The 22,088-nt window shown below is 41.7% G+C and overlaps 1 protein-coding gene across 2 annotated transcripts in view; it reads right to left on the bottom strand.

The window, feature by feature from the left end:
- mpped2a (metallophosphoesterase domain containing 2a) overlaps positions 1 to 19,363 on the bottom strand; it is a 53,317-nt gene extending 33,954 nt beyond the window's left edge. Inside the window, exons 1-3 of one of the 2 annotated variants that reach the window (XM_034076736.1) lie at positions 18,985 to 19,363; positions 16,379 to 16,630; positions 1,518 to 1,699 (exon numbers count right to left, since the gene is read on the bottom strand). In XM_034076736.1, coding sequence (XP_033932627.1) covers positions 1,518 to 1,699; positions 16,379 to 16,491 — 295 coding nt within the window. In that variant the 5' untranslated portion in view covers positions 16,492 to 16,630; positions 18,985 to 19,363. Of the gene's footprint in view, positions 1 to 1,517; positions 1,700 to 16,378; positions 16,631 to 17,574; positions 17,643 to 18,984 lie in introns of those variants that run through there. The other variant, XM_034076737.1, reaches the window with a different exon arrangement.
- Between the last annotated feature and the right edge of the window lie 2,725 nt (positions 19,364 to 22,088).

Raw genomic sequence — 22,088 nt, 5'->3', positions numbered from 1 at the left:
GAAGAATAGGAGGAGGCTGTGAGTGTGAAAGTCTGTGCGTAAGCTATGTTTGAGGTAAGCTATGTTAAAGATGTGACTGTTTGAACATGCAGAGCAGACTGAGGGACAGCAGAGGAGTGGAATATGCTGCAGAGGACGCTTGAGAAGTCTCTACAGACGGCTGTTTGCTGTGAAAACTGGGTCAGCGTTGGTATCCAGTGCAACTGCTGTGAATCCAGACTGACTGCAGCCGCTGTCGACTGTTGAGGCCAAACTTTGACAGCTACCTTTAAACTCAGCAGGGGGCGAGTGTGTGATACTGCAAACATAGATGTTGAGAGCAGTGCCACTTTAAACTGAGGAGTTTACTTTTAGTTTGAAACTGTGAAAATATGTCAGACTCTTTCAAAAAACGCTCTGAACTTTTGTTGGAATTATTCACTGAGATATAAATGAAAATACGGGTTAGAAGCATTTCCACTAGAAAGTCTAACTAAAGTAAGTCATGAGTCACTACCTGATCCTGGATTTTGAGGTGAAGGCTGAAACCAATCTCAGAGCTTCACTTCCATCGATGCTATTTTCCTGTTTCATGTGGTGTTCCCTCTTCTTATCCTCCTTTTAGACATTCCATTCACTGTTTTGTGAAAACTGCAGAGGTGTGCAGGCTTCCCTTTGAGTCTCCACGTTGTTTGTGGATAGGACGATGTGTGTGCATCGGACGATTAATAGCAGGGACAACTCTGGTGTGTCCAGGATCGCTTTGGATGTCTATTCTCCCCTTTGAGCCAATGAGCGACATCAAATGTGACTTGCTGACTTAATGAACACCAATTTTGTTTGATTTGATTTGTTCAATAGCTCATCTTCTGACTTATGTCAAAACTCACAAGGATCTCCAGGACTACTTGTAATGTCCTCTTGTGTGTCCTCTTTATTCTGGTCTCCATATGTTCATGAGAGCATGAATGCTGATGGAGAGGTGCAACATTTTACTTTTGAGTTTAAACATTCACAACTCATGTACTCTTCTCCAAAATGTATCCAGTCCTGCTAAGGGCTGATATAAATACAAACTATTGAAATATATACTAAATAACTCAAATGTCTTTTAACGTTACGGTTGGTGTGGTGTGTGGCTCTTATTGATTTATGCACTTAGTGAGAGGGACTGTCGGTCAGTATGTTTGTGTGAAACATGACTACATTAGAGGGACAAAGATGCTTCTTCTCTCGCCTCTAAGGTCTACACACACACAGGGCCAGCACTCCATGGTGCCACAGGGAGAGGTCAAAGGTTAACTGAGGCAGGGTGTTAGGTCAGAAGGGTTAAACTGGACACTTTAGCACAGCAGTTGTGGGGTCAAGAGGGGAGGGGCGGGGGTGTCACTGTGTGGTCCAGTTACTGGTTATGCGTGCAACATGTCTCGTGCCCCCTCCCTACACAGAGAACTTGTGCATGTCAGCTCTGTGTGTGGACGAGAAGTGTGCGTGTGTGCGTGCGTGCAGACGGATGTGTGTGTTCCGCAGCTTAATACCTAGCCAGTCGTTGAACTTCTTAACCTCGGAGGGCAGGCCCAGCTCGGTGAAGTCACCCGTGTGCAGCAGCACGTCGCCGTAGGGCATCTGGATGCCGTCTGTTCGCGAGTGTGTATCAGACACACACACAAACCTGGTGTGTCCTGTTGGCTTGGGAGTGTCATAAGGAATGGGGTCCACCCTGCAGAAAGACAGAGACACAGAGAGACAATGAGCCCTAAACTTTGATTTGATAACATGTCACATTTTCGTCTGAGGAGTTGAAGCGCCTAATGTTCAGGACTCTGAAGTTACTCAAAGAACAAATATATGGTGTTTTTTGCAAGGATCCAGAACAGGAACTTTGTTTCCGCATTCCCCTGCTCGCAAAGGAAATGTAATATCAGTAATCTCTGCAACTCGCTGAACTCAATTCATTTTGTTTTGCAGTCTTTTAAGATTATTTGTGAGTTGATGGTGTACACCTCTTTTATTGTGTTGAAGTAACAGCTTTCATATTATTATTATATTATGTATGCTCTTATCTGTCAATCACACAACCATGTTTGAGTGATGTGGATATCTAAAGGAAACAAACATTTTCCATGAAAATGTAGACAGAATAAACTGAAATGGTTCTCCTTTTGAATTACTTGTTAAAATGTATCATTTATTTCTCTACTCAACCTACATTTCAATAATGACAATACATACACATTGCTCAAATGCAGGAACTGCACACCATTTTTTCGACAGTTGGTGAATATTTTGAGTCCTTGATGTTGCTGATATGATATGTTATGCTTCTTATCACACACACACTTCTTATAATGCTTTCCATATGAAAAGTATTTGTTGTTTTATGTTATTATAACCTACAAATTCTCAATTCACCATTTAGAAAAAAGGTACACAACTCAGTAAGCACCCAAAGCACAGAAAGCAAATGATAACATTTTTCACTTCTGCTCTTGTTTTTATTTAATAATTGTGAAGATTATTCTCTGAATAAAAGAGCTGCAATTCAAAGAACGTGCCCTTTTTCCTCTTTGTGATATTTTAAATGGATGTACCAGATCCAGAAGCATATTTTTAGGAAATGTATGCAAATGTCATACCAGCTAGCAGAAGGGGCACAGCTGAAAACTGGAACCTTAAAAAAAAGATCATTTGTTGTGCAAAATAAATTACACGGTTCACCGAATAATGCATGCAGCAGCATCTCAAAGAAAAGACGGTAAAAAGATGTGTAGTTTGAGCTGGAAAACAACCAGCGTTCGGTTGATTTGTGCACACAAAGAGGGAAATGGCTGTTTTGTGGCATCAGATTGGCTAAAGAGACGGTGAATTAAGGCATGCCATGTCCTTTCTACTCTGAAGAAAGACACTTAGGCCCAAGTCTGGCTGGAAAAAAAAAGCTTTTTATTCAGCCTTTTTGTTCGATGTAAGCACGTCTGTTAAAAAGGAAGAAAAACCTGTACTCTTCTGACTGAAATGAAAGAGGGGGGAAATCATCTTGTCTGTAATTGAAGTCTGCAATGTGCAATCCTCCAGCACTCTGCCACTAGGCTATTATTTCATTAGGAGAGATGTCACTCTGTCCAAAACATCAGACACATAATCAACGCTGCAATCTCCAACCTGACAAGCACCACACACACCCACATAGTTAACTCGCATGTGCGCGCGAACATGGCATGAAAAGAGCCGCAGAAAGAAGATGAAATCAAGAGGTTTCAGACTGAGAGGACGTCATTAACAGAGATGGAGAAAATGGGCACCTTGGCACAAAGAGAATTCTACTTGGGAGAGAAGGCAACATTGCATTGAGGAAGTCTCACTTGGGAAGCAATCTTCCTGTTTTTACATTTCTGTGGCATGTTGAGAGACTCGACATGGAAAAGGTTTACAGACAGTCTGGCATCTGCTGCGGTTCTGTTTGTGAGTCGAACAGCCATCTGCCTGGCCGGGTGTATGGTGAACAGGCTGGTCACTCTCTGTAATGCACCTTTCAATGACGTACACATTTAAAAACAACATTAGGTGACATGTGTTGGAAAGCACCGTTTAAAAACCTCCAGTACTGATGTGTTGAGATCTGGTGTCTGTGAGGGCCATAGTAAATATTACAGGTTTGGGAAATGTATTATCCAGTTATTGATTGTGTAACCCATCTGTATATTCTGACTTATAGCCAATGTTTTTTAAATTAACTTGGAAGGTGTTTATAGCCGAAAGATCAACCAGGTGTGAATGTTTTTGGCCGATGTGGTAAAGGGAAGGCCTGAAACTTATCTGTGCTTCATCCCATTGCAGAAGTCATGCAAATCCAATGTTGCCACAAAGCAGTCAAACTCACGGATTTACATAAAACGGCAGCTGCATGCTTTCGGAGTATTTCTGGCTTGCAAAAGTTGGTGAATAAGAAGCGGAGGGGAAGAAAACAGTCCTCTAAATCTTAATTCTGAAATGCTAACGGACAACATCAGCGCCTGACAAATGCAGTACCCTCATGCAACGGTTACAAAGTTAAACCTATTACGACTTTTACCACAATCGGTGCATCCCTGGATCAAATGTTCTTGTTTTACCAGAATGTGAATCTTGTCTGATTGTGTTTTTTCATCTGTAACCAGTCAATATTTGAGTCATTATCCCCGTTACTCCATCAAGCCGTCGGCTAGGTAGTGAGACACTGGAGCAGAGCGAGCTTCTCTGTGACCAGAGCCGGCTCTGAACTTAATATTAAACGCACTGGACAAAATGAAAAACTGGCCACAGAGATAATGCTATTTACTATTGACTGTGTGCAGTAAATAAGTCTGTGCTCCTATATACACACAAACACATTAACTTAAGCCAGCAGAGCAGCACATACACTGCAGTGTAGCTTCTGATTCGATTTGGTGCTCTGTGGTGTCTCGATGTCATGCAGCTTTACAGGATGCGACAGTTCCCGTCATGGAGGAAGGACGAATGCAGAACCACATGGGAGGACAAAACACACACATATGTATGTATATATATATATATATATATATATATATATATATATATATATATATATATATACATACATACATATACACACACAAGCATACATATTAAAACAAAGCCAGGAGAAAACAACTTCCAACTCCTCCCCTTTCCTTTGAGATTTAATCCACCCTGAGAATGTAAGTAAATACCAGCAGCCCCTATCAATTAAGAGCAGGCCCTGGCCAAGAAACCTTCATGATGGTACACACACACACACACACACGCACACTTCCCTGTTAACATATGACCGTATAACTATCCAGAGGTTCATTAGTAATGTATACAGGAGTTCAGGAGTTCAGCAGTGCAGCGAAGGCCTCTGATCTATTGTAAACGGAGACAGTGAAAATGAAAAAGTCTGTGCGCCCCGGCAGCAGGTAAAAGAATATTCTCCAGTGACAGACTGAACTGTGTTAGCATGAAGGTTCGTGTTAACATGTCTGAGCTTCGGCGTGACATCAGAGGGAAGACGGCGGAGGGAAACGAGTGGGGGAGAAGGAGAAATGCTAATGCGCTCGAGGAGGGCAGGAGCACACTCTCAAATCCGCCATGACATTGGAGCCGACACAAAACCGAGGTCTGTGGCTGCAGAAATATCTGCTCGATGATCGTCTGTGATCCCTCGGCAGAGAAACCTCAGCGAGTTAACTTCTCCTCACCTACAGCTGCAACATTTATCAGCCTCCATTTTGGGAAAATTATAGTATTGCACTTCTGAGACCTAACATGCAGTATTTCTTGAGCTAAGAGCAGCGAAACGATCCAGTTTTTATTCTTACTGTCATTCTCTTGTTACAGTGTGTATGTTCTTAATTGCAAAATTCACAGATGACAGATTGCACATTTGAGAATGAAATATGTATCTCTTCAAATTAAGCCAGATTGTTTGTTTAGACTAAGCTCGTTCTCTTATTCTGCATCACATGCCTTATATTGCTGCAGCCTCCATACATTTCAAAAATATCACAGTTTAATATCAATGTTAAAATAAGCTTGAGGAGATTTGCCCTATAACATTTTGGAACATGTGTCATAGAGAAAGACAGAGAAGTATACATCAGCGCTGGAGAGACGAGTGCTCTGTGTTGTCTGTCGGAGGATATTCAATTTGACTGAACACACTTGGCTCCGTGGCCTTTTAGAAAAACACACAAGCAACCGGGGTCAGAGTTCAGCCTGGGCTTGCTCCTTCAAACGTGACACTTCACTCGCAGCAGATAAGAAGGTCACGGTCTGTGTCACTCTCCGACAAGTCCGGCTCTTTAAGGACGCCACATAATCGTTGTGATTGATTACAATACTTCCTCACCGAGACTTCAGGGCGTCCAAAACAGAGCGGGCTGTTGGCTTCGCGGCCAAAAAACTGTCCAGCCAAAGAGCTCTTATCGTACATTTTAGAGTTAGTTACAATCAAACACCGCTATCCATCATTACGGGAGATAACTTCATGAATACACCACATTTAAAAAAGAGACGCTCTCAATGATTTCAACTGGGAAACCATATTTATCTTGTTCTAAAGAAGGGAGACTTCGGGCAGTTGAGGCTGGAGATAAATATGACCAATGTCTTTCCTTTCATACGTTGTACCATGTCTTTTTCAATCTTTATCAGCTCTTATGGTTCAAACTTGATAAAGTTATAGTGTTAATATTCAGTTTCCCTTATCCTAAGTAAACTATGGGTCATTCAGAAAACAATGAACGCTGATTTTGATAACAAAATGAAATCATTCCAAAGCTGTTGGGTGGTGTTCAGGACTCGTCAGGTCCATCGAGCAGCAACGTTTCTTTATGATGCTTTGTTCGAAGGGACATTATGAAATTATTGGAACAAAGATCCGTGACTAAATAAAAAGAAGTAAATGTTTACTAATGTGCAGACAGGAGTGTGTAGTATATTAAGCTTTGTTAAATATGCCGATGCCCTGGAATTATGCAGCCCCCCCTCCCTGAAGGGTTAACGGGGTCAACGACCTTCTGATCTGCCCACTTGTCTCGGACAGAAATACATGTCAATCTCAGCGTGGGTCCCTGACCACTTTATACCTACCTCCTCCCTCTCTCTGCTTCCTGCTCCTTCATTGTTAATGGAGTGCTAATGATTTCTCATCAATAAAGACACCCAGTGGGGACACAGCCACCTAAACCCTCTGAAGGTCAAAGGGGACATGTGGAAAGTGACTGCTTATCAACTAAAGCTGACCTGTTCATTCACGACAAACGGGATCAAGACTCGTACACTCACTGGTTCAAAAGGTATCAGAGAGACCGAGCTCCAATCAACCAGACCCACGCTGCAAACAGTACGTTGACATGCACACGACACAACCAGGGAGACTTTTCATTGGTTAGAACATGCTATATGAAACACAACCAGGGAGACTTTTGGGAACACAATCAGTGTTTTAGACAACACTGTATAACATGGAATTACGTCGCATGGTGCAAACACTCAAAAGGACGTTTTAATGCTGGGAACAATTGGTCCAGAAATCCTTTAGTTGCTAAACAGAACAATAAACAACGCTCGGTAAAAAAGGTCATTTATCCAATCGCTAACATTTGAATGTTTTCAGATTTTCTTCACCGATTTGTGTTTTGGTTAACAAATCACTGCAGCCCCTGATGATTTACAGGGAGTACAAATAATTAAACGAACAACATAAAATGAACAAAATGTGTAGGTTTAGTCTTATTGTCTTGTATATTTTTAAACGGAACGGGGGATGAATATAGTATTTCTAAACAAAACCGTTTCCATGAACAGAACAACAGATCACAGCAGGTTGTAAATGGACCTTTGTATTCACCACCCCCTTGTCGAACTTCACAACAAAGGCACTCGGGGAACATTTGATGTCCGTGTGTCCACTATGCCACATCACTAGTGAATTGAAAAGATAAGCACAGCTGAACTGGAGACCAAATAGTCCCGGTTCTTCCACCTAGCTCAAACCGTCTTTATCGCTCTTTCAGGAGAAACATCAACACACAATGCTCCCCATTTCTTCTGTCTATAACCTCTGAATTGGTTCCCCTCCCCCTCCTGTAGACTCCGTCTCTCACACTCACTCATCCACGGTGCAATACCATTTCTCGGAGAGGAGCAGAGAGCGCGCCTCTCTTATCTTCTGCATTTCAGCTGTCTGCGCTAATTCAATAAACTTCAGAGGAACAAAATGAACACAGAAATAACAGAGAGGGGGGTGGCGGCGGCGGCGGGGGTGCTCAAGGGAGCGTAGGAGGAGGCAAAGGTGGGAGAGAGAAACAAGCAAACAAGAAAACCCAACAGGAAAAATGGGCAGAAGCACAAACAGAATGTAGATGCAGAGCGATGGATATTCACAAAGGAGTGCACAGTAAAAACAATATTCAAATGGAAATTGATTTGAAAGAATGGTGAATGATGGCCCTTTGCCTTATGGCCCCCACTCGCTCTCCCCCTCTACATTTGTTCAGGCAGGGAGCGTCCTCCTCATCCCTCCCATAATGGCACACAAAGCCAGCATTGGAATATCAGCTCCGGAGAAACCTTCCGGCACTGCGCTGGGAAATAAATTGCTTCTGCTAATGCTCCTTTCATTACGGCACAGCCCTTAATTGTGCTGCTGACAGTCCGCCTGGCTACAGGGCTGATGGGAGGAAGGCTGAGGAGATGGCAAAGACGTGGGCCCCGGGGCCGAACACCGACCAGCAGACTACTGCGAAGATAAACTAGCGGGGTAGTTTGGACAGACTTTTTGCTGGGTAACATTTGGTATTAAATCAAAACCGCTTCAGTAATAATGACTTGAAACAGTGCAACCATGTCAGCTGACAAACAACGTCCAGTCAGAAGAAGAAGTCTTTACAAATGCTTTCAATGAAAACATGTATTTTAACCACCTTCGAGGCTTCCTTTGTTTAACAACGGAAAGGCTTTTTAGAAAAGCATGTTTGTATACCTGAAAGTAGGATTTGCACATAGTCCTTGAGACTGAGGTGAGTTGTTTGTAATAAATAGCCTGTGTATAAGATCTTCATCGTACCACTTTATAGCACTAGATGCTGCACACAGCGGACAGTAACAAGTCGCTGTACACACCCATACAAACAATTGATTCAATGCTTGTAACACCTAGCAATTCTAGCACTAATATGCAGCTTCAGGTTCAACAGAAGATAGAGATCCAAGACAAGAACAACAACATAAACACTGTTCCGTCTTCTGTTCCAAGTTATTTTCAAATCTGAGGGTAGGATGCATTGTTCCATTTCTGAAAACCTTACAGAAAAGAAAATATCGTCTCGTGTTCATGCTTGACGCTAGGAGGAATACAAATGACTGCTGACTGATTACAGGTAAATGCAAACTAAACACACTCTAAACGGCCCAAATGGGGAACTTGTCACGTTGAGAAGTTGCAGACTCGGGCAGCTTTCCCTCCATTTCATGTCAAGAGAGAGGTGACATCATCCGGAGATCGTGCCCTGTGATGCCAGGCTCCGGGGGCTAAGAGGCCCACATCTCAAAGACATCAAAAGGGCTTCAATCTGAAAAACCGCAGACCTGTCCTATGTCAACTGTCACTTAACCCCCCCCCACCACCACAACCGTACACTTCAGCATCAGCACCGTCCCGACGGGCTCCAGCAGCAGGTCAGGGGTGGAGAGGGAACTTCATCAAGGGTTCTCCAGTTACAAAAGGCCCTCCACTCCTGCCGCCAGTAGCAGCGGGCTGACAGAAACAAAAGGCCACAAAATGGGATTGGCTCTTTGTTGTTAGCAGACCTGAAAACGGAATGCTGCTCCTCCACAAACTCTTTGATAGGACAAAATGTAACAATGGATGGCGAAGTGAGGAGTAAACATGAGGCTGCACTATTAATCAGAAACTCTCCCCTTTGATTAATAACCAAACATCTCCAGGCCAGAGAGGCATGTTTAATTCTCGAAAGTCCTATTGGGGTACATCAATAGTCTGAAAAGACTCATTCTGGCTGACTATGTGTTCATGTTAGCCGCTTTTGGTTTGGGAAAGAGGAAGGGGTTATCTATTCTTAGGAGGGGCCTGGCTTATGTGTCCCAACGATATTTTCAGTCCAATGTTTGCTATGTAGATTAAGGAAACCCGTTGATTTGAGACCTTTCACTCGGAGAAAAGCTCTTCCATCTCATCCACATCTGCATGGCGGGCACTGAAGCAGAAAGAGGACGTTGACTGGATGTTGTCTAAAAAGATGACTGCCTTGGGTGTTTTTGATTCAATGAAAAAGTTGTCTAGCACAAGAACAAGTGTTTCTATTCTAAAGGACCAATCATAACTGTGGGATCCAAACAGACTTCACATAAAGCATCGGGTGAAAATCTGAACACAAGCGTTTAGAGAACAAAACCTTCAACATGTTTTAGTGACTAGAAGTGGATTGTCATCTGGAGACACTTTTTACCAGACGACCACAACGAACAGACACTGGAAGGAGTTTCAGTTCAGGTTGTAGCTATGCCATGAAAGTAAAAAAAAAAAAAACCGAACATAATTGTAACAATTACGGTAACACAGAGAAAACCTTTTGACTTTCAGAAAACACTGCAAACTTAAAGTAAAAACAAATGTTCGTTCTCAATACGTTTCTGCAGACAAGGCAAATAAGATGCAAAATGGGAAAATGGATTGTAGGTTGAAAATGGAGAAATAAATTGCATTCCCTCCAAAAAAGGTCAAACTGCAAACATGAAGCTTCAACACTGATATTCTTGTAAAGGAGGAACATTATTTTTAAGTACTATTAATGCTTAAGGATCGCTGCTTAACAATCGATGATGTATTAACAGTAAATTACACAACATAAAGTTATGAAATGTCTACTTTTTCTATTTGAAAGTCAGATTTTTCCACAATTAAATATCCAATCATCCAAATATTTGTAATCTTCTAAGCATCCCAGCAGCCGAGACAAACAAATGTCTAACTTGTTTATCCACAACATGGTCCCTTCTTGGATAGTCCACTTTGTGTTGTAAAACCAAGGTTATCAATGCAGAGATAGAAATGTCCCGTTGAATTAGAATCTGAGCACCTCCAGCAGCTTTCTCCGTCACTTGATACAACATGCTGACCTCCCTCTGTCCAATAGGCAAACTCGTCAATGGAGATGCAAGCAAAATGTGGTGTATTATTGTGTGCACATCAAACAGCATCGTATACAAATCATCATTTCTTAACAGTTTCCGCAACCACACTTACAGCACTCTTCCACGATACAAAGAATGAGAAGCATAACAAATTCCCAAGGAGTTCATTAATAAAACTAGGACGGTGTTAAAACGGATGTGTGAAGGCCGTGTTCTTTTGGTGCCGTTTTCTCCCGAGCTTGTGTCAGAATATTCACGTGTATGGATGCAGGCGGCGGTGTCATTAAATGATTCATTCTTACGAGCTCCTCAATTATTCAGAGGGCGGTAATAATTAACAAGGCATCTGGAGGAGAAGGCGTTTGTTAAATGGGATTTTTTTACCCTACATTTGTGAGAAGGTTAAAAGATTTTTTTACTCCCCAAAATAAAAATGAATGCATCGAGCTCAGGTGTGTTGTGTGAATGATTTTTTTTTTATAGAGAGCAAATAAGTACCCTAAAAAGGAAAGTAGAATGAGGCTTTACTGTGTGTGAGGCTTTACAAAAAAACTTGATTGGATATTCTGGATTGTTCTAGTCAACAGGTTTTACATAGCTTTTAATCAGGAAACCCTGTGTAACGCAGCTCTACTAGCCTAAACATGAGTTCAACCGATGGTCTGATAGAGAATATAGGTAGAAATGTCTCTCTACTTTATGCAACTGTTTTGTCCTTTTGTATCATGTAGAAAAATATTTCAATTTCTCAAATTCAGGCTTTATATATATATATATAAATATATATATATATATGAGGTGGGAGGTGTTTGTACCTAAACTGAAGCATTACAAATCTATCAAAAACAAATGTATTCTTTTAACACATTGTTGACAAAAATGGCAAAAACCTAAACAAAGCCAAAGGCAAAATCACCCTGACTTGTCAACAAATAAATCACATTGTTTGTAATATAAGTCACATTTTGTGCCATTTAGAAAATAACTGAGCGATCAGGCAGCTTTTTTATAACCTTGTGTCTCTTGTGCTGACCCCGGCTTGCTTCACTAGCACAGTTGTGTTGGCCTGCATCGTGCGCATGTCCCCCAGGAATTAAACTAATTAAGACTCTTAAGGTGTTAATGGTATATGCATTTAAATCATCGAGAGAAATGCCAATAGATCTGCGATCAAGATCAACCACAAACAACAGCATCCTTGCACCGTCTGATGCACCTCCATCTTACTTGGGGTTCTGATGACTTTCCTTCCTGCCCTGTTTCAATAGCCATTTCATTCTGTTTAGGAATCATTGTAAATTGAATATATTTGAAGTCCCCACTTGGCCGTAAGATTCAGTTCAGTTGAAAAATAAGGAATTGACCGAGTAATTTATAATGAAAATATTATAAGTTGCAGCCTAACAAGGATTTCATTCTCAGGGGAAATTCTTAGAAATCATCACCCGTTTTCTTTGAGAATCGGCCAGGAAATGAATTGTCAAGAGGAATTAAGTTCAACTGTGTGAATCAAAATATTGTAAATATCATTTGCTGCTAGGCTTTGACTGGAGTCCAATCACAGGACACATGTCAAGACATCTTTAGTCCTTAAAACGAAGACTTTATTAGACTCTAAAAAATCCTCCTTTAGTTGAACTCTTTGTCCGTTTGTCTGCGCCCCGTGCCTTCCCCGCAGTCTGGCCCAGATCCTGCTCAAATTGGATTTGAAACCATTAGTGTCCCAACTCGAAGCATATGTTCCAAGTTGCTGAGCATTTCATTTCACGAAACGACGATGAGGGGGATGAGGGAGAAAGAAAAAAAACACAGACGGCGCAGAAAAAATAAACCAGACCCAAAACAGGGCTGGACTGAGTCTGACGCTCAGTGACAGACAGAGAGACGTCCCATGCTCTGAAGAAAGCCCACTTTGACTCCGGGACTCACGTTACTGTGTGTGTGTGTGTGTGTGTGTGTGTGTGTGTGTGTGTGTGTGTGTGTGTGTGTGTGTGTGTGTGTGTGTGTGTGTGTGTGTGTGTGTGTGTGTGTGTGTGTGTGTGTGTGTGTGTGTGTGTGTGTGTGTGTGTGTGTGTGTGTGTGTGTGTGTGTGTGTGTGTGTGTGTGTGTTATCATATGCAGTTCAGAGAGCGGTACAATTCACACCACATAAAAGAAGCTGCTGTACTCCATCACAGAAAAATCTAGAAATCTAAATGTTCTGTATGGGGGGGGGGGGGGGGGGATCAGAGCAGGGGTTGTATTTCAAATGGCAGGCAACCCCCTCACTTTTTTCCTCCCTCTCTTTGCCGTCAGAGAAGCAACAACTTTATTTATGTCTAAATACTGTGGATGCAGTGAACGAGAACCCCAAAGCAAGTCGGATCATTATCTCTCAAAATCTAAACAAGCCTTTATTTCCCCAGAACAGAGCGCGTATTCTATAAGCACTTAAACATAGTGGGGGGATGGGCTTATGGTCGTGTGTGTGTGTACGTGATCCGGGGTTCCCAGTCTGAGTTTAAGAATGGCAGGGTAAAACACTGCAGGCTCTGTGGAAGCCAGGAAACAGCCTAATGTATTTATCCAAACACATATCTGCTGAGAGGCCCCATGGCTTCAACACATCCCCTTCCTTCACTTTCAAAAGCCACCGCAGCGAAAATGGGAAAAAAAACAGCAGGGCTTCACAAAAAATGATTGTAGTGATTATTAGGATAAACCTTGTGATTATTTATTCCAAGTTTTAGGAATTGTAACTGCATTTCTGTCCCGACCTCTGTACTGTCACTGTGACATTTTCCTACGCAGTATTTTTCAGGCCAGCTGAACAAATGTAGTTTTCACTTCGGCTGCCTTTTAGTATACAGCTACTTATCATTTTAACAATATCATCCACAATCTGTTCCTCTTTGACGTCATCTAGAATAAAACTCAACTGTGTCTGGATGACTAATGTTTTCAGGTGGGTTCATTATTTTTCGCACTTTGCTGGTTTCTGTCTTTTCATAGAAAGACATTCGTTATCCCTTTGTATGCTATAAAAGAGGCGAAGGAACTCGTAGAACACTGTAGACTAAAAGGCTGAGATGAACCACATGTTGTGAGACTTTCCGTGGAACAGAAACAACATCTGTCAATCAAATTAACAATATAATTATAAATCCAAAAATAAACAGTCAAATGTAGTCATAAACTAAACCTTGCAGAGGTAATCCTATTATGTTTAAGAGCTGGGAAAATATTGTTTGTAATATCTATTTGTCTTGAGGAAAAAATGAAATATGGAAGCCTATACCAGCTGCTGTTTGTTCTGGTGAATCCTGTGCTGTCTGTTAACCTTTTATATTGAAGCAATAAGCCTGATTTATTTCCGCCTCCTACAACTATTAAAATGGACTGACGCAACACAAACTGAGAGGTGACCTCGTCTCCTTTTACACAATCAAGGCACCAACGCTGGCTGTGCTGGCAGCCGTGCTCACAGCTGAGGAATCACTGCCAACCGTGAGAGGAAGGTAAGAGTGCCATTCATCTATTTACAAACACCCAGAATGTGACTATCCTCCCGAAAGCAATCCTGTTTACATGAACATGATTAATCAGACAGACTTGTGGGAATCTGAGTCTTTGAGGTAAACAAAAAAACTTGTTTTCCAGGTGTTCCAAAAACGTGAAAGAGTGCTCTTCAGTCTGCACAGATTGTACACTGCTGCCCCAAGTCTTCTTCTGGATTGTATTTATTTTAGATGACACTTTCTTTTCCACCTCAACACAATGATCTGAGAAGACATGCAAGCTGTCCCGGAGAAAGGACGGACCGACTGTCTCCTACTTGATGGCTTGCTCTAACTTTAGTCTGATCAGAGATTGCCTTTGCAGGTCTCCCTTGAAAAAGAGATTGTTGATCTCAATGGGATTTTCACCTGGTTAAATAAAGGCTACAAACAAACAATACAGTCAAATAAATACATATATTTTTACAAACTGCTAATGTTTTCTGGAACGACATAAGGATGTCCGGAGCAAATAATAGAAGGTAAATGGTTGTTTAACAGTGATCAATTATAAATGTGTGTTTTTAACCAGACTTGACAATCAGCACATGAAAACAAGCTTTGAGACATGCTGTTTACCTATCACAATACTGTATATGTCAGGCTCAAATATTAACATAACTGTTCATTCTGTCAGTTATGTAATTATTGCATGTCAAGTGTTTGACATTCCAAAGCTTAACACTTACGTCAAGTTGTTTTGAGGAGTAAAAGCCTACCAACACGTTTCATATTAAACATATTCATTCTCCCTTATATGTGGCTCCCGTAATTTACAAAATGACAAAAAGATATTTAAAAAAAAAAAGGAATATGTCAGCTTTACCCCAGAAGAAAAAGTGCAAAAAAAAGCCGTAAATCGAACCAATACTCAACAAATCATGACAGTGAAAACAGCAGGTCACTTCCTGTCTATGCTGCACCTTCACTTTTTACACAACACGCTCAGAGAACATCACATATCTCAAGCTCACACTGTGCATGTAACCACAACCAACAGTCACTTACAATTATTTTATAAAATCTCCAAATGATCCGCAGTGTATATGAGTGTGTGTGTGTGTGTGTGTGTGTGTGTGTGTGTGTGTGTGTGTGTGTGTGTGTGTGTGTGTGTGTGTGTGTGTGGTGAGGGCCGACGGGTCACAGCACTCTGACCCACTAATGAGAGGCAGAGCATAACCACATCAGACAAGAGCCACGCTAAGTAACTGGTCTGATAAATAAATAAAAAGAGCGCCCTAATGCGGACAAAGCGCTCATGCACCACAGTGACAACATGGCACACATGATAACAGTCTCACAGGCGAGCCGTCTGCAATGCACGACAGAAAAGCTTTAAATCAAATCTGAGTGTGAACCATGAGGAGCATTAAGTCTTCAGTGTGAGATTGTTTTTTAAAGTAATCTCTAGCTTTCAAACCACACACACACACACACACACACACACACACACACACACACACACACACACACACACACACACACACACACACACACACACACACACACACACACACACACACACACACACACACACACACACACACACACACACACACACACACACACACACACACACACACACACACACACACACACACACACACACACACACACTCTCTTTTTAACCAGTAATATCCAATTGCCTCAAACGTAACAGGACAGTTTGTGGTCTCTTTCTGTTTTCAAAGTTTGTCCTCGATGGCCACCGTACACTCTGAGCTTGAGCCAATTAAATCAAAGACTAAACAAAGACTCTGCATCAAACAGGCTCCTGATTGGCTTCCTGTTGCAACTCAAAATATCTACATGTCTGCTGTTGTTATGTCCACAGTCTTACATCTTCCAAAATATATTTAAAATGTCAGACAAACTCAGCCTAACTTCCAAAACATAAAATGTGAAATGAAACAACGGCCTGGAAATATGTATGTTTGAAAGACACAAAACATACATTTGTCAATTTTAGTCTAAAGTATATATTAAAAAAAATTCACAGGAAAAAGATATTCATATCTTTTTTTATTCTGCATTTCAAGTGTACCAGTGTGTGTGTGTGTGTGTGTGTGTGTGTGTGTGTGTGTGTGTGTGTGTGTGTGTGTGTGTGTGTGTGTGTGTGTGTGTGTGTGTGTGTGTGTGTGTGTGTGTGTGTGTGTGTGTGTGTGTGTGTGTGTGTGTGTGTGACTTACATGTGGACATGTGGAGGTTGGAAGCGGCTCTGGTTGATGTTGTAGTGTGTGAAGGCCTGTGTGGGGTTGGAGCTGTACTCGTCCACCGTGATGGTCACTTTGCCATGAGCCATCCTTCCGCCGTTTGGACATGAGACGCCGTTCGTTCACCGGGATTCAGCAGCGAGCCGTGCAGCAGTCATCCTTCAGGGCCGCTCAAAAAGCCCAGGAAGTGTCCCAGCAGCGACCCAGCCGACCACGACACACTGCAGTCTGCACCGACAGGAGAAAAGAGACACACACACACACATCAGCTGCTTTAAACACAATCACCTACATCTGATTGGCCTTGGTCTTTCACATAAGAAGAAACTGAAAACCTATAGGATTTAAATGATACACGTTTGTACTGTTCAGAAAATGAAAGAGGCAAAAACAGGTGGATTTAAATTAGTACAAACAGTCAGAGCACACATGAAGTGAGGAGGGGATCTGTGTCTACTCTAAACATATGATCACTCAATATTACATGATGCAAGTACAGTTTTCTTGTTTGGTTTCAGAGGGCACAAAAAGAAACAAGATTTTTTTTTTTTGCTGTGTCACTTTTTGAATTTGAAAAAAAACCATAATTCCTAAAACTGTTTATCAAAGCATTCCCCACAGAATCCAAATTACAAAAACTGCAGCGAGCCAACTCAAATATAAAACTTAGATTTATTCTACCTTTCTAAACTAAACACTGGACGGTTTAGGTGTCAATTTACAATCTGGAAGGCAGGTTTTTAATTACCGCTCCGGCTCTGCTGCTCATAAGCAAGCTAGTTTTAATGCAAACTCGTATATTCACATGTAAAAAATAACTGCAGGCATGGCCTCTAAGGTTTTAGCCTGTTGAAATTAAACCAAGCACAAAAAGGTTGCAAGTATAAATCTCTGCTGGTGATCAAATATTAAGCAACGACTTAAATAAAACAAGAGGTTGTTTACAATGCATGCACAAAACAGATTTAACATTACCCCAAAACATGCAAAAATACATTTCTGCTTTCCCCCCCAGGCCTGAAGTAACTACAGTCTACCTGGCAGCTGAACTGCTCTAGTGTGTGCTTAACCGTACAATAAAGCACACTTTCACAGCTTAAATTATTTAAGGAAAAGCATCTAAAAGAAACTGCACAACAAGTGTGGTGTTTGCATGTTCAGAGCTCACTCACCGGGCTTCGCTGTGTCTCCTGCAACCCTGAGCTTCCCTCCTGCCTGACCTCCCTGACTGACAGTAAAGTGGCCACTGTGGGCTTAACAGGCTTTTTATACCAGACCTACCGATGCAGCCCGAAAGAGAAAAAAAAATTGCCCTCAATTCAAAAACGTATCTTTTTGAGAGGTAATCAGCAGCTCCGCAGTTCATTTGTCGGTCATTAAATCCTCTGATGCAGTGGCGAGTAAACTAATACAAAGGGCTGTGACCTCCAGTTGTTGAATATATTAAAGCAATCAAAACCCCAATTTAAATTTCAAAAATCCTATTTTCACTAAAGCACAGATTTATGTTTTCTGGGTCAGCTAGACTTTCTTTGATATGTGCTATGAATTTAAGTCATAATATATATGCCAACAAAAAGGAGGCTAAACTCAAATCTTGCAAATAAAACATCTTTACATTGCAAAGTTAAAATGATATTTCCAATCAATTTTATCGTTGCTGCTGCATAAGAAATTGATCTCCTCTGATCTTCTTGGGCCTTCACAAATCACTTTAATTAAAAGATACCTTGCACACACTTCACCTCAGTAATAATTTCTACCAATGCAAAATACAAAAGTACTACTGCTTCTTGGGAAATGTGCTCTTTGTTTGCAAGGGCAGGTCGATTTGAGCAGCAGCATACTTCACGGTCTCCTCGCCGAGTGCAGTCGGTGTGTGTGTCTATTCGTGTGTGTGTGTGTGTGTGTGTGTGTGTGTGTGTGTGTGTGTGTGTGTGTGTGTGTGTGTGTGTGTGTGTGTGTGTGTGTGTGTGCGTGTGTGCGTGCGTGCGTGTGTGTGTGTTAAACTCGCATGTCTGTCTCTACCTTGTGGCTACAGTAGCAGCAACTAGCTCCGTAGCTTAGCCTGCTAAACCTGCCCTGGCAGTGGTTATTTTTTATTATGCAGACTGTAGCTTCGCACTGAGCTGCTTTGCTATAACGGCGGTGCACACACACATTGTCAGTCCTGTCTTTGAACATACAGAGCCCCCCTCCTTCAACGCACAGCATATAGCTAACTTCACCAGTAGAAATCACTCCGGGAAGCAGAGAGAGGGTAAAAGGCGAATAAATTGACCCTTTCTGATACCATACGTATACACAACGTGTGCTATGCGCCTCTTGCAGAAATGCACAGAAAAAGAAATGAGGTCCGTGCAATCCTGAACTCTGCTCCCGGGATAATAAAAGCACCCAAAGGTGGTCAGTGTCACTGCACCGCCGCGCTAACCTCTTGCTCGTCCTCGTAAATGACAAGCCACCTTTTAACCGACGGCTTTGTGTCAGAATTTCTTTTTTTCTCCTCGTCTCCCTCTGTCTCTCTCCCCCCCTTTCCCTCCCTCTTCGGTTCTCAAAGCAAAGCGGAAAGGTTGCTCTACCTTCGTGTGGGTTATTTGTGCGGGTTTTATCTGGCCGGAGAAAGAGTGTCGGGTCGGGGTCGCCCTCTACGCGGCGGCGGCGGCGGAGGGACGCGGGTCCATGCGGCAGCAGCGGGAGAGCAGGGAGGCTGTGAGCTGCCGTCCGGGGGTTGCGGCAGTCTGGGCGGATAGGGCAGAACCTTCGACCCGGCGAGACCTCGGCTGGCTCCTGTGGAAAGAAACCAGACAAGAGAGCGAAGGGGAGAGAGGAGGAGAAACACTGACAGACAGCGGAGAGAGAGAAGTGTGACGGAGGGGGAGTGCAGTGAGTCGGAGCTGCCACTGGGGTCAGAGAGCATAGAGAGCAGCAGCGAGCACAACCCCCCGCCACCTCCCGTGCGCGCGCCCTCACTCACAGGGCGGGCACACGCGCGGCGAGGCTCGAGAGCGCTCGCGCACTCCCGCTCTGACTCTGTGCTGCATTCAATTGCTGTCGGAAATTGCAATTGTATGCTGAGATCCACTTGACACACAGCAGCGCAATACAGTCTCTGGGTAAAAAAAGCAAAATGCTTATTTATTCATATTTTTCCAATCTTATAATTGCATATACAGGCTTAACGAGGCAGAGTGGTCATCTAGTATTCAGAAGGTTTCTGTTTCTCCAGAGAATACAAAAGTGTTCTTAAGCAGACACTGAAAGTCTAACCTCACCTGGTGGCATGCAGCCTATGCCATCAGTATGTATGAATGAGGATGTATTAGCTATAACTAATAAGTCATTTGGTTTATAATTAGTTATTTAATGTATTTTTGAAGGAGACTCCAAGTTACTCAGAATTAATGTATGGTAATAAGGCAAACATGATTATGTAGGCCTACAATTTAGTTGACATATTTTATCTTTTATTAAATGTAAAGTTTCACTTACTAATTTATAACTTATAAGGTATAGCCTTTATAAAAGGGTGCCAACAAATAAAGTGATACCAAATCACTTAACATCTTCAACTAGCCTGACTGTGTTTGGATAAATGTCGAGTTCTCAAACGTGGTGAAAATCCTTTTAACATCCACCAGTGTGATTACTTTTATCATGCTGTGTAGACGATGAGAGCAGAAACATTCAACCAGGCTCCTTTATCGGCTGTTTACCCTCAGTGTCTTATGTTGCCCTGTAGAAAGGTTTTAGTGGTAGTTTTACTTCAGGCTGTGAGGGATCATGATATGACATATTAAGAAGGTTATTGATTTTTCCCAATGAAATCTTATGCAGTATTCAATATTGTGGTTGCTGTACCTTGAACTCAGCATACAATGTCTCGTTTGTAAAACCAGCACATGCTGAAACAAATTGATTTTTTTGGTCATGATGGACCCTGACGGTGAAATCTTGATAAATTAGAGGGATTTTTAAATTGGACTTATTGAAATAATCGGTGTGACTGTCAACTAATACACAAATTCCCATACTGAAATATGGTACATTAATTCAGAGCAAATGTTGACTTGGAATAATTCAACACTTCAGATCATCACATATGTGTGGGAAAACGATGCCAGAATGTAGACGGTGTTGTAAAATCTATGATTAGAACAAGGCCCCGGGTTCACAAGTAAACAATGCTAATGAGTACCTGTGGGAGTCCTCCACACAACCTCAAATGGGAAAGCACAGTTTCAAAACTGGGAAAACTTCAACTTGGATGACTCAATGTAAAAACGGCATTCTGATCATCAGGGTTTATCTACCTGACTATCAATTCACTAACTAAAAATGTACTTTACTTGTGGATATTTTGTCTCACAAGTTTTGAAACGTACCGTACTGTACTGCTCCTACTAGACTCCTGGTACTGTTAAAAGCAGAGAACAAATGTCACTGTGTGCTCTGCATGTGTGACCATTAAAGAGGGTTTCATCCCACCCAATTATATTATATTCTATTTGCTGCAATGAACAAACCTAAAGAGTGTTTTTCTTTATACTAATTCCGAGCCTCCTAAAAAAAAAAGTAAAATGGGAGCAACCAACGTTTTTAAAAAGGGCAAATCCACTTATCCAGACTTCATGAAGAAGCAGTTGTTTGACATCACACAACAATGGAAGTGAATTTATGCACAATGTAAAGTATACTTTTCAGTATATCTGCATTTCAATTGAAGTCAATATCTGTTCCCAATGTTATTAGATAAGTGGTTACACAATCTCTGAAAATGATGTTCTCTGCACAAAAGTTAGTTGGAGAATGTTAAAAATGCCATTACAAATGTGAAAGCTACATTGCTTGGGGTTCAATTGTCTGCCAAAGAAACATCAGTTGCTCATGGTCACAGCCATGGATTTTATTTAAGATTGGCCTTGTGCACCTGGAAGGCTTGGTGGTCAGAAGTTGGAATTTCAACTCAAAAAAGTATGCCCTCCGAGTTGTCTGAAAGGCAGAATACGCTGAAAAGGTTGCTCGCTAGTTTTCTGACCTTTCTACTGCTAAGACCTTTCGGCTTCAGATCTTCTCCTGTGCTATTGATGTTGCATTTGAGAAAGTCAGCAAACAGCCTTACTTTTAGCCATGATTGTAGGCACGGTATCTCGATAACTACTGGATGGATTGCCTTGAAAATGTATAAAGAAATACATAATCCTCATGGTCTTCAACAATAATGTGATCTAGGATGTTTACCGAAGTAGTTGAATTCACAACGCTAACCACATGTTGACTGCGACTGTAGTGAAGTTCGACACACAGTGCTCCCAGGGCAAAAGGAAGTGAACCCGCGGCTCCCGACCAAATGTCCGTATTGGGAAAAAGAATTGGTTTTAAGAAGAAAGTGCATATACTTCCAAAAATCATCAGAATGTTTGGTATCATGATTGTCATCGTAATTAATGACACATCATATATCTACAGCACATTCACAACAGTATTCCACATTGTGCATCACATATCTGCAATGAATAAAAACAACTTTGATCTAAAGAATGCACATGAGGACTGAGATAGAATTAGCTTCTTCTGAGGCCAACATGTGTGCCATTTATTTTTTTAATGATACAACTTTAACTTATGGTGTCCAGCTTTCATTTTTCATTATTTCTCTGTGACAAAAAGCTTCAAAGCTTCAGTT

Source organism: Pseudochaenichthys georgianus, chromosome 3 (genome assembly GCF_902827115.2).
Source record: "Pseudochaenichthys georgianus chromosome 3, fPseGeo1.2, whole genome shotgun sequence".
Classification (NCBI taxonomy): Eukaryota; Metazoa; Chordata; class Actinopteri; order Perciformes; family Channichthyidae; genus Pseudochaenichthys; species Pseudochaenichthys georgianus.
Note: the sequence above shows the minus strand (reverse complement) of the source record. Positions and strands in the feature narration are given on the sequence as shown.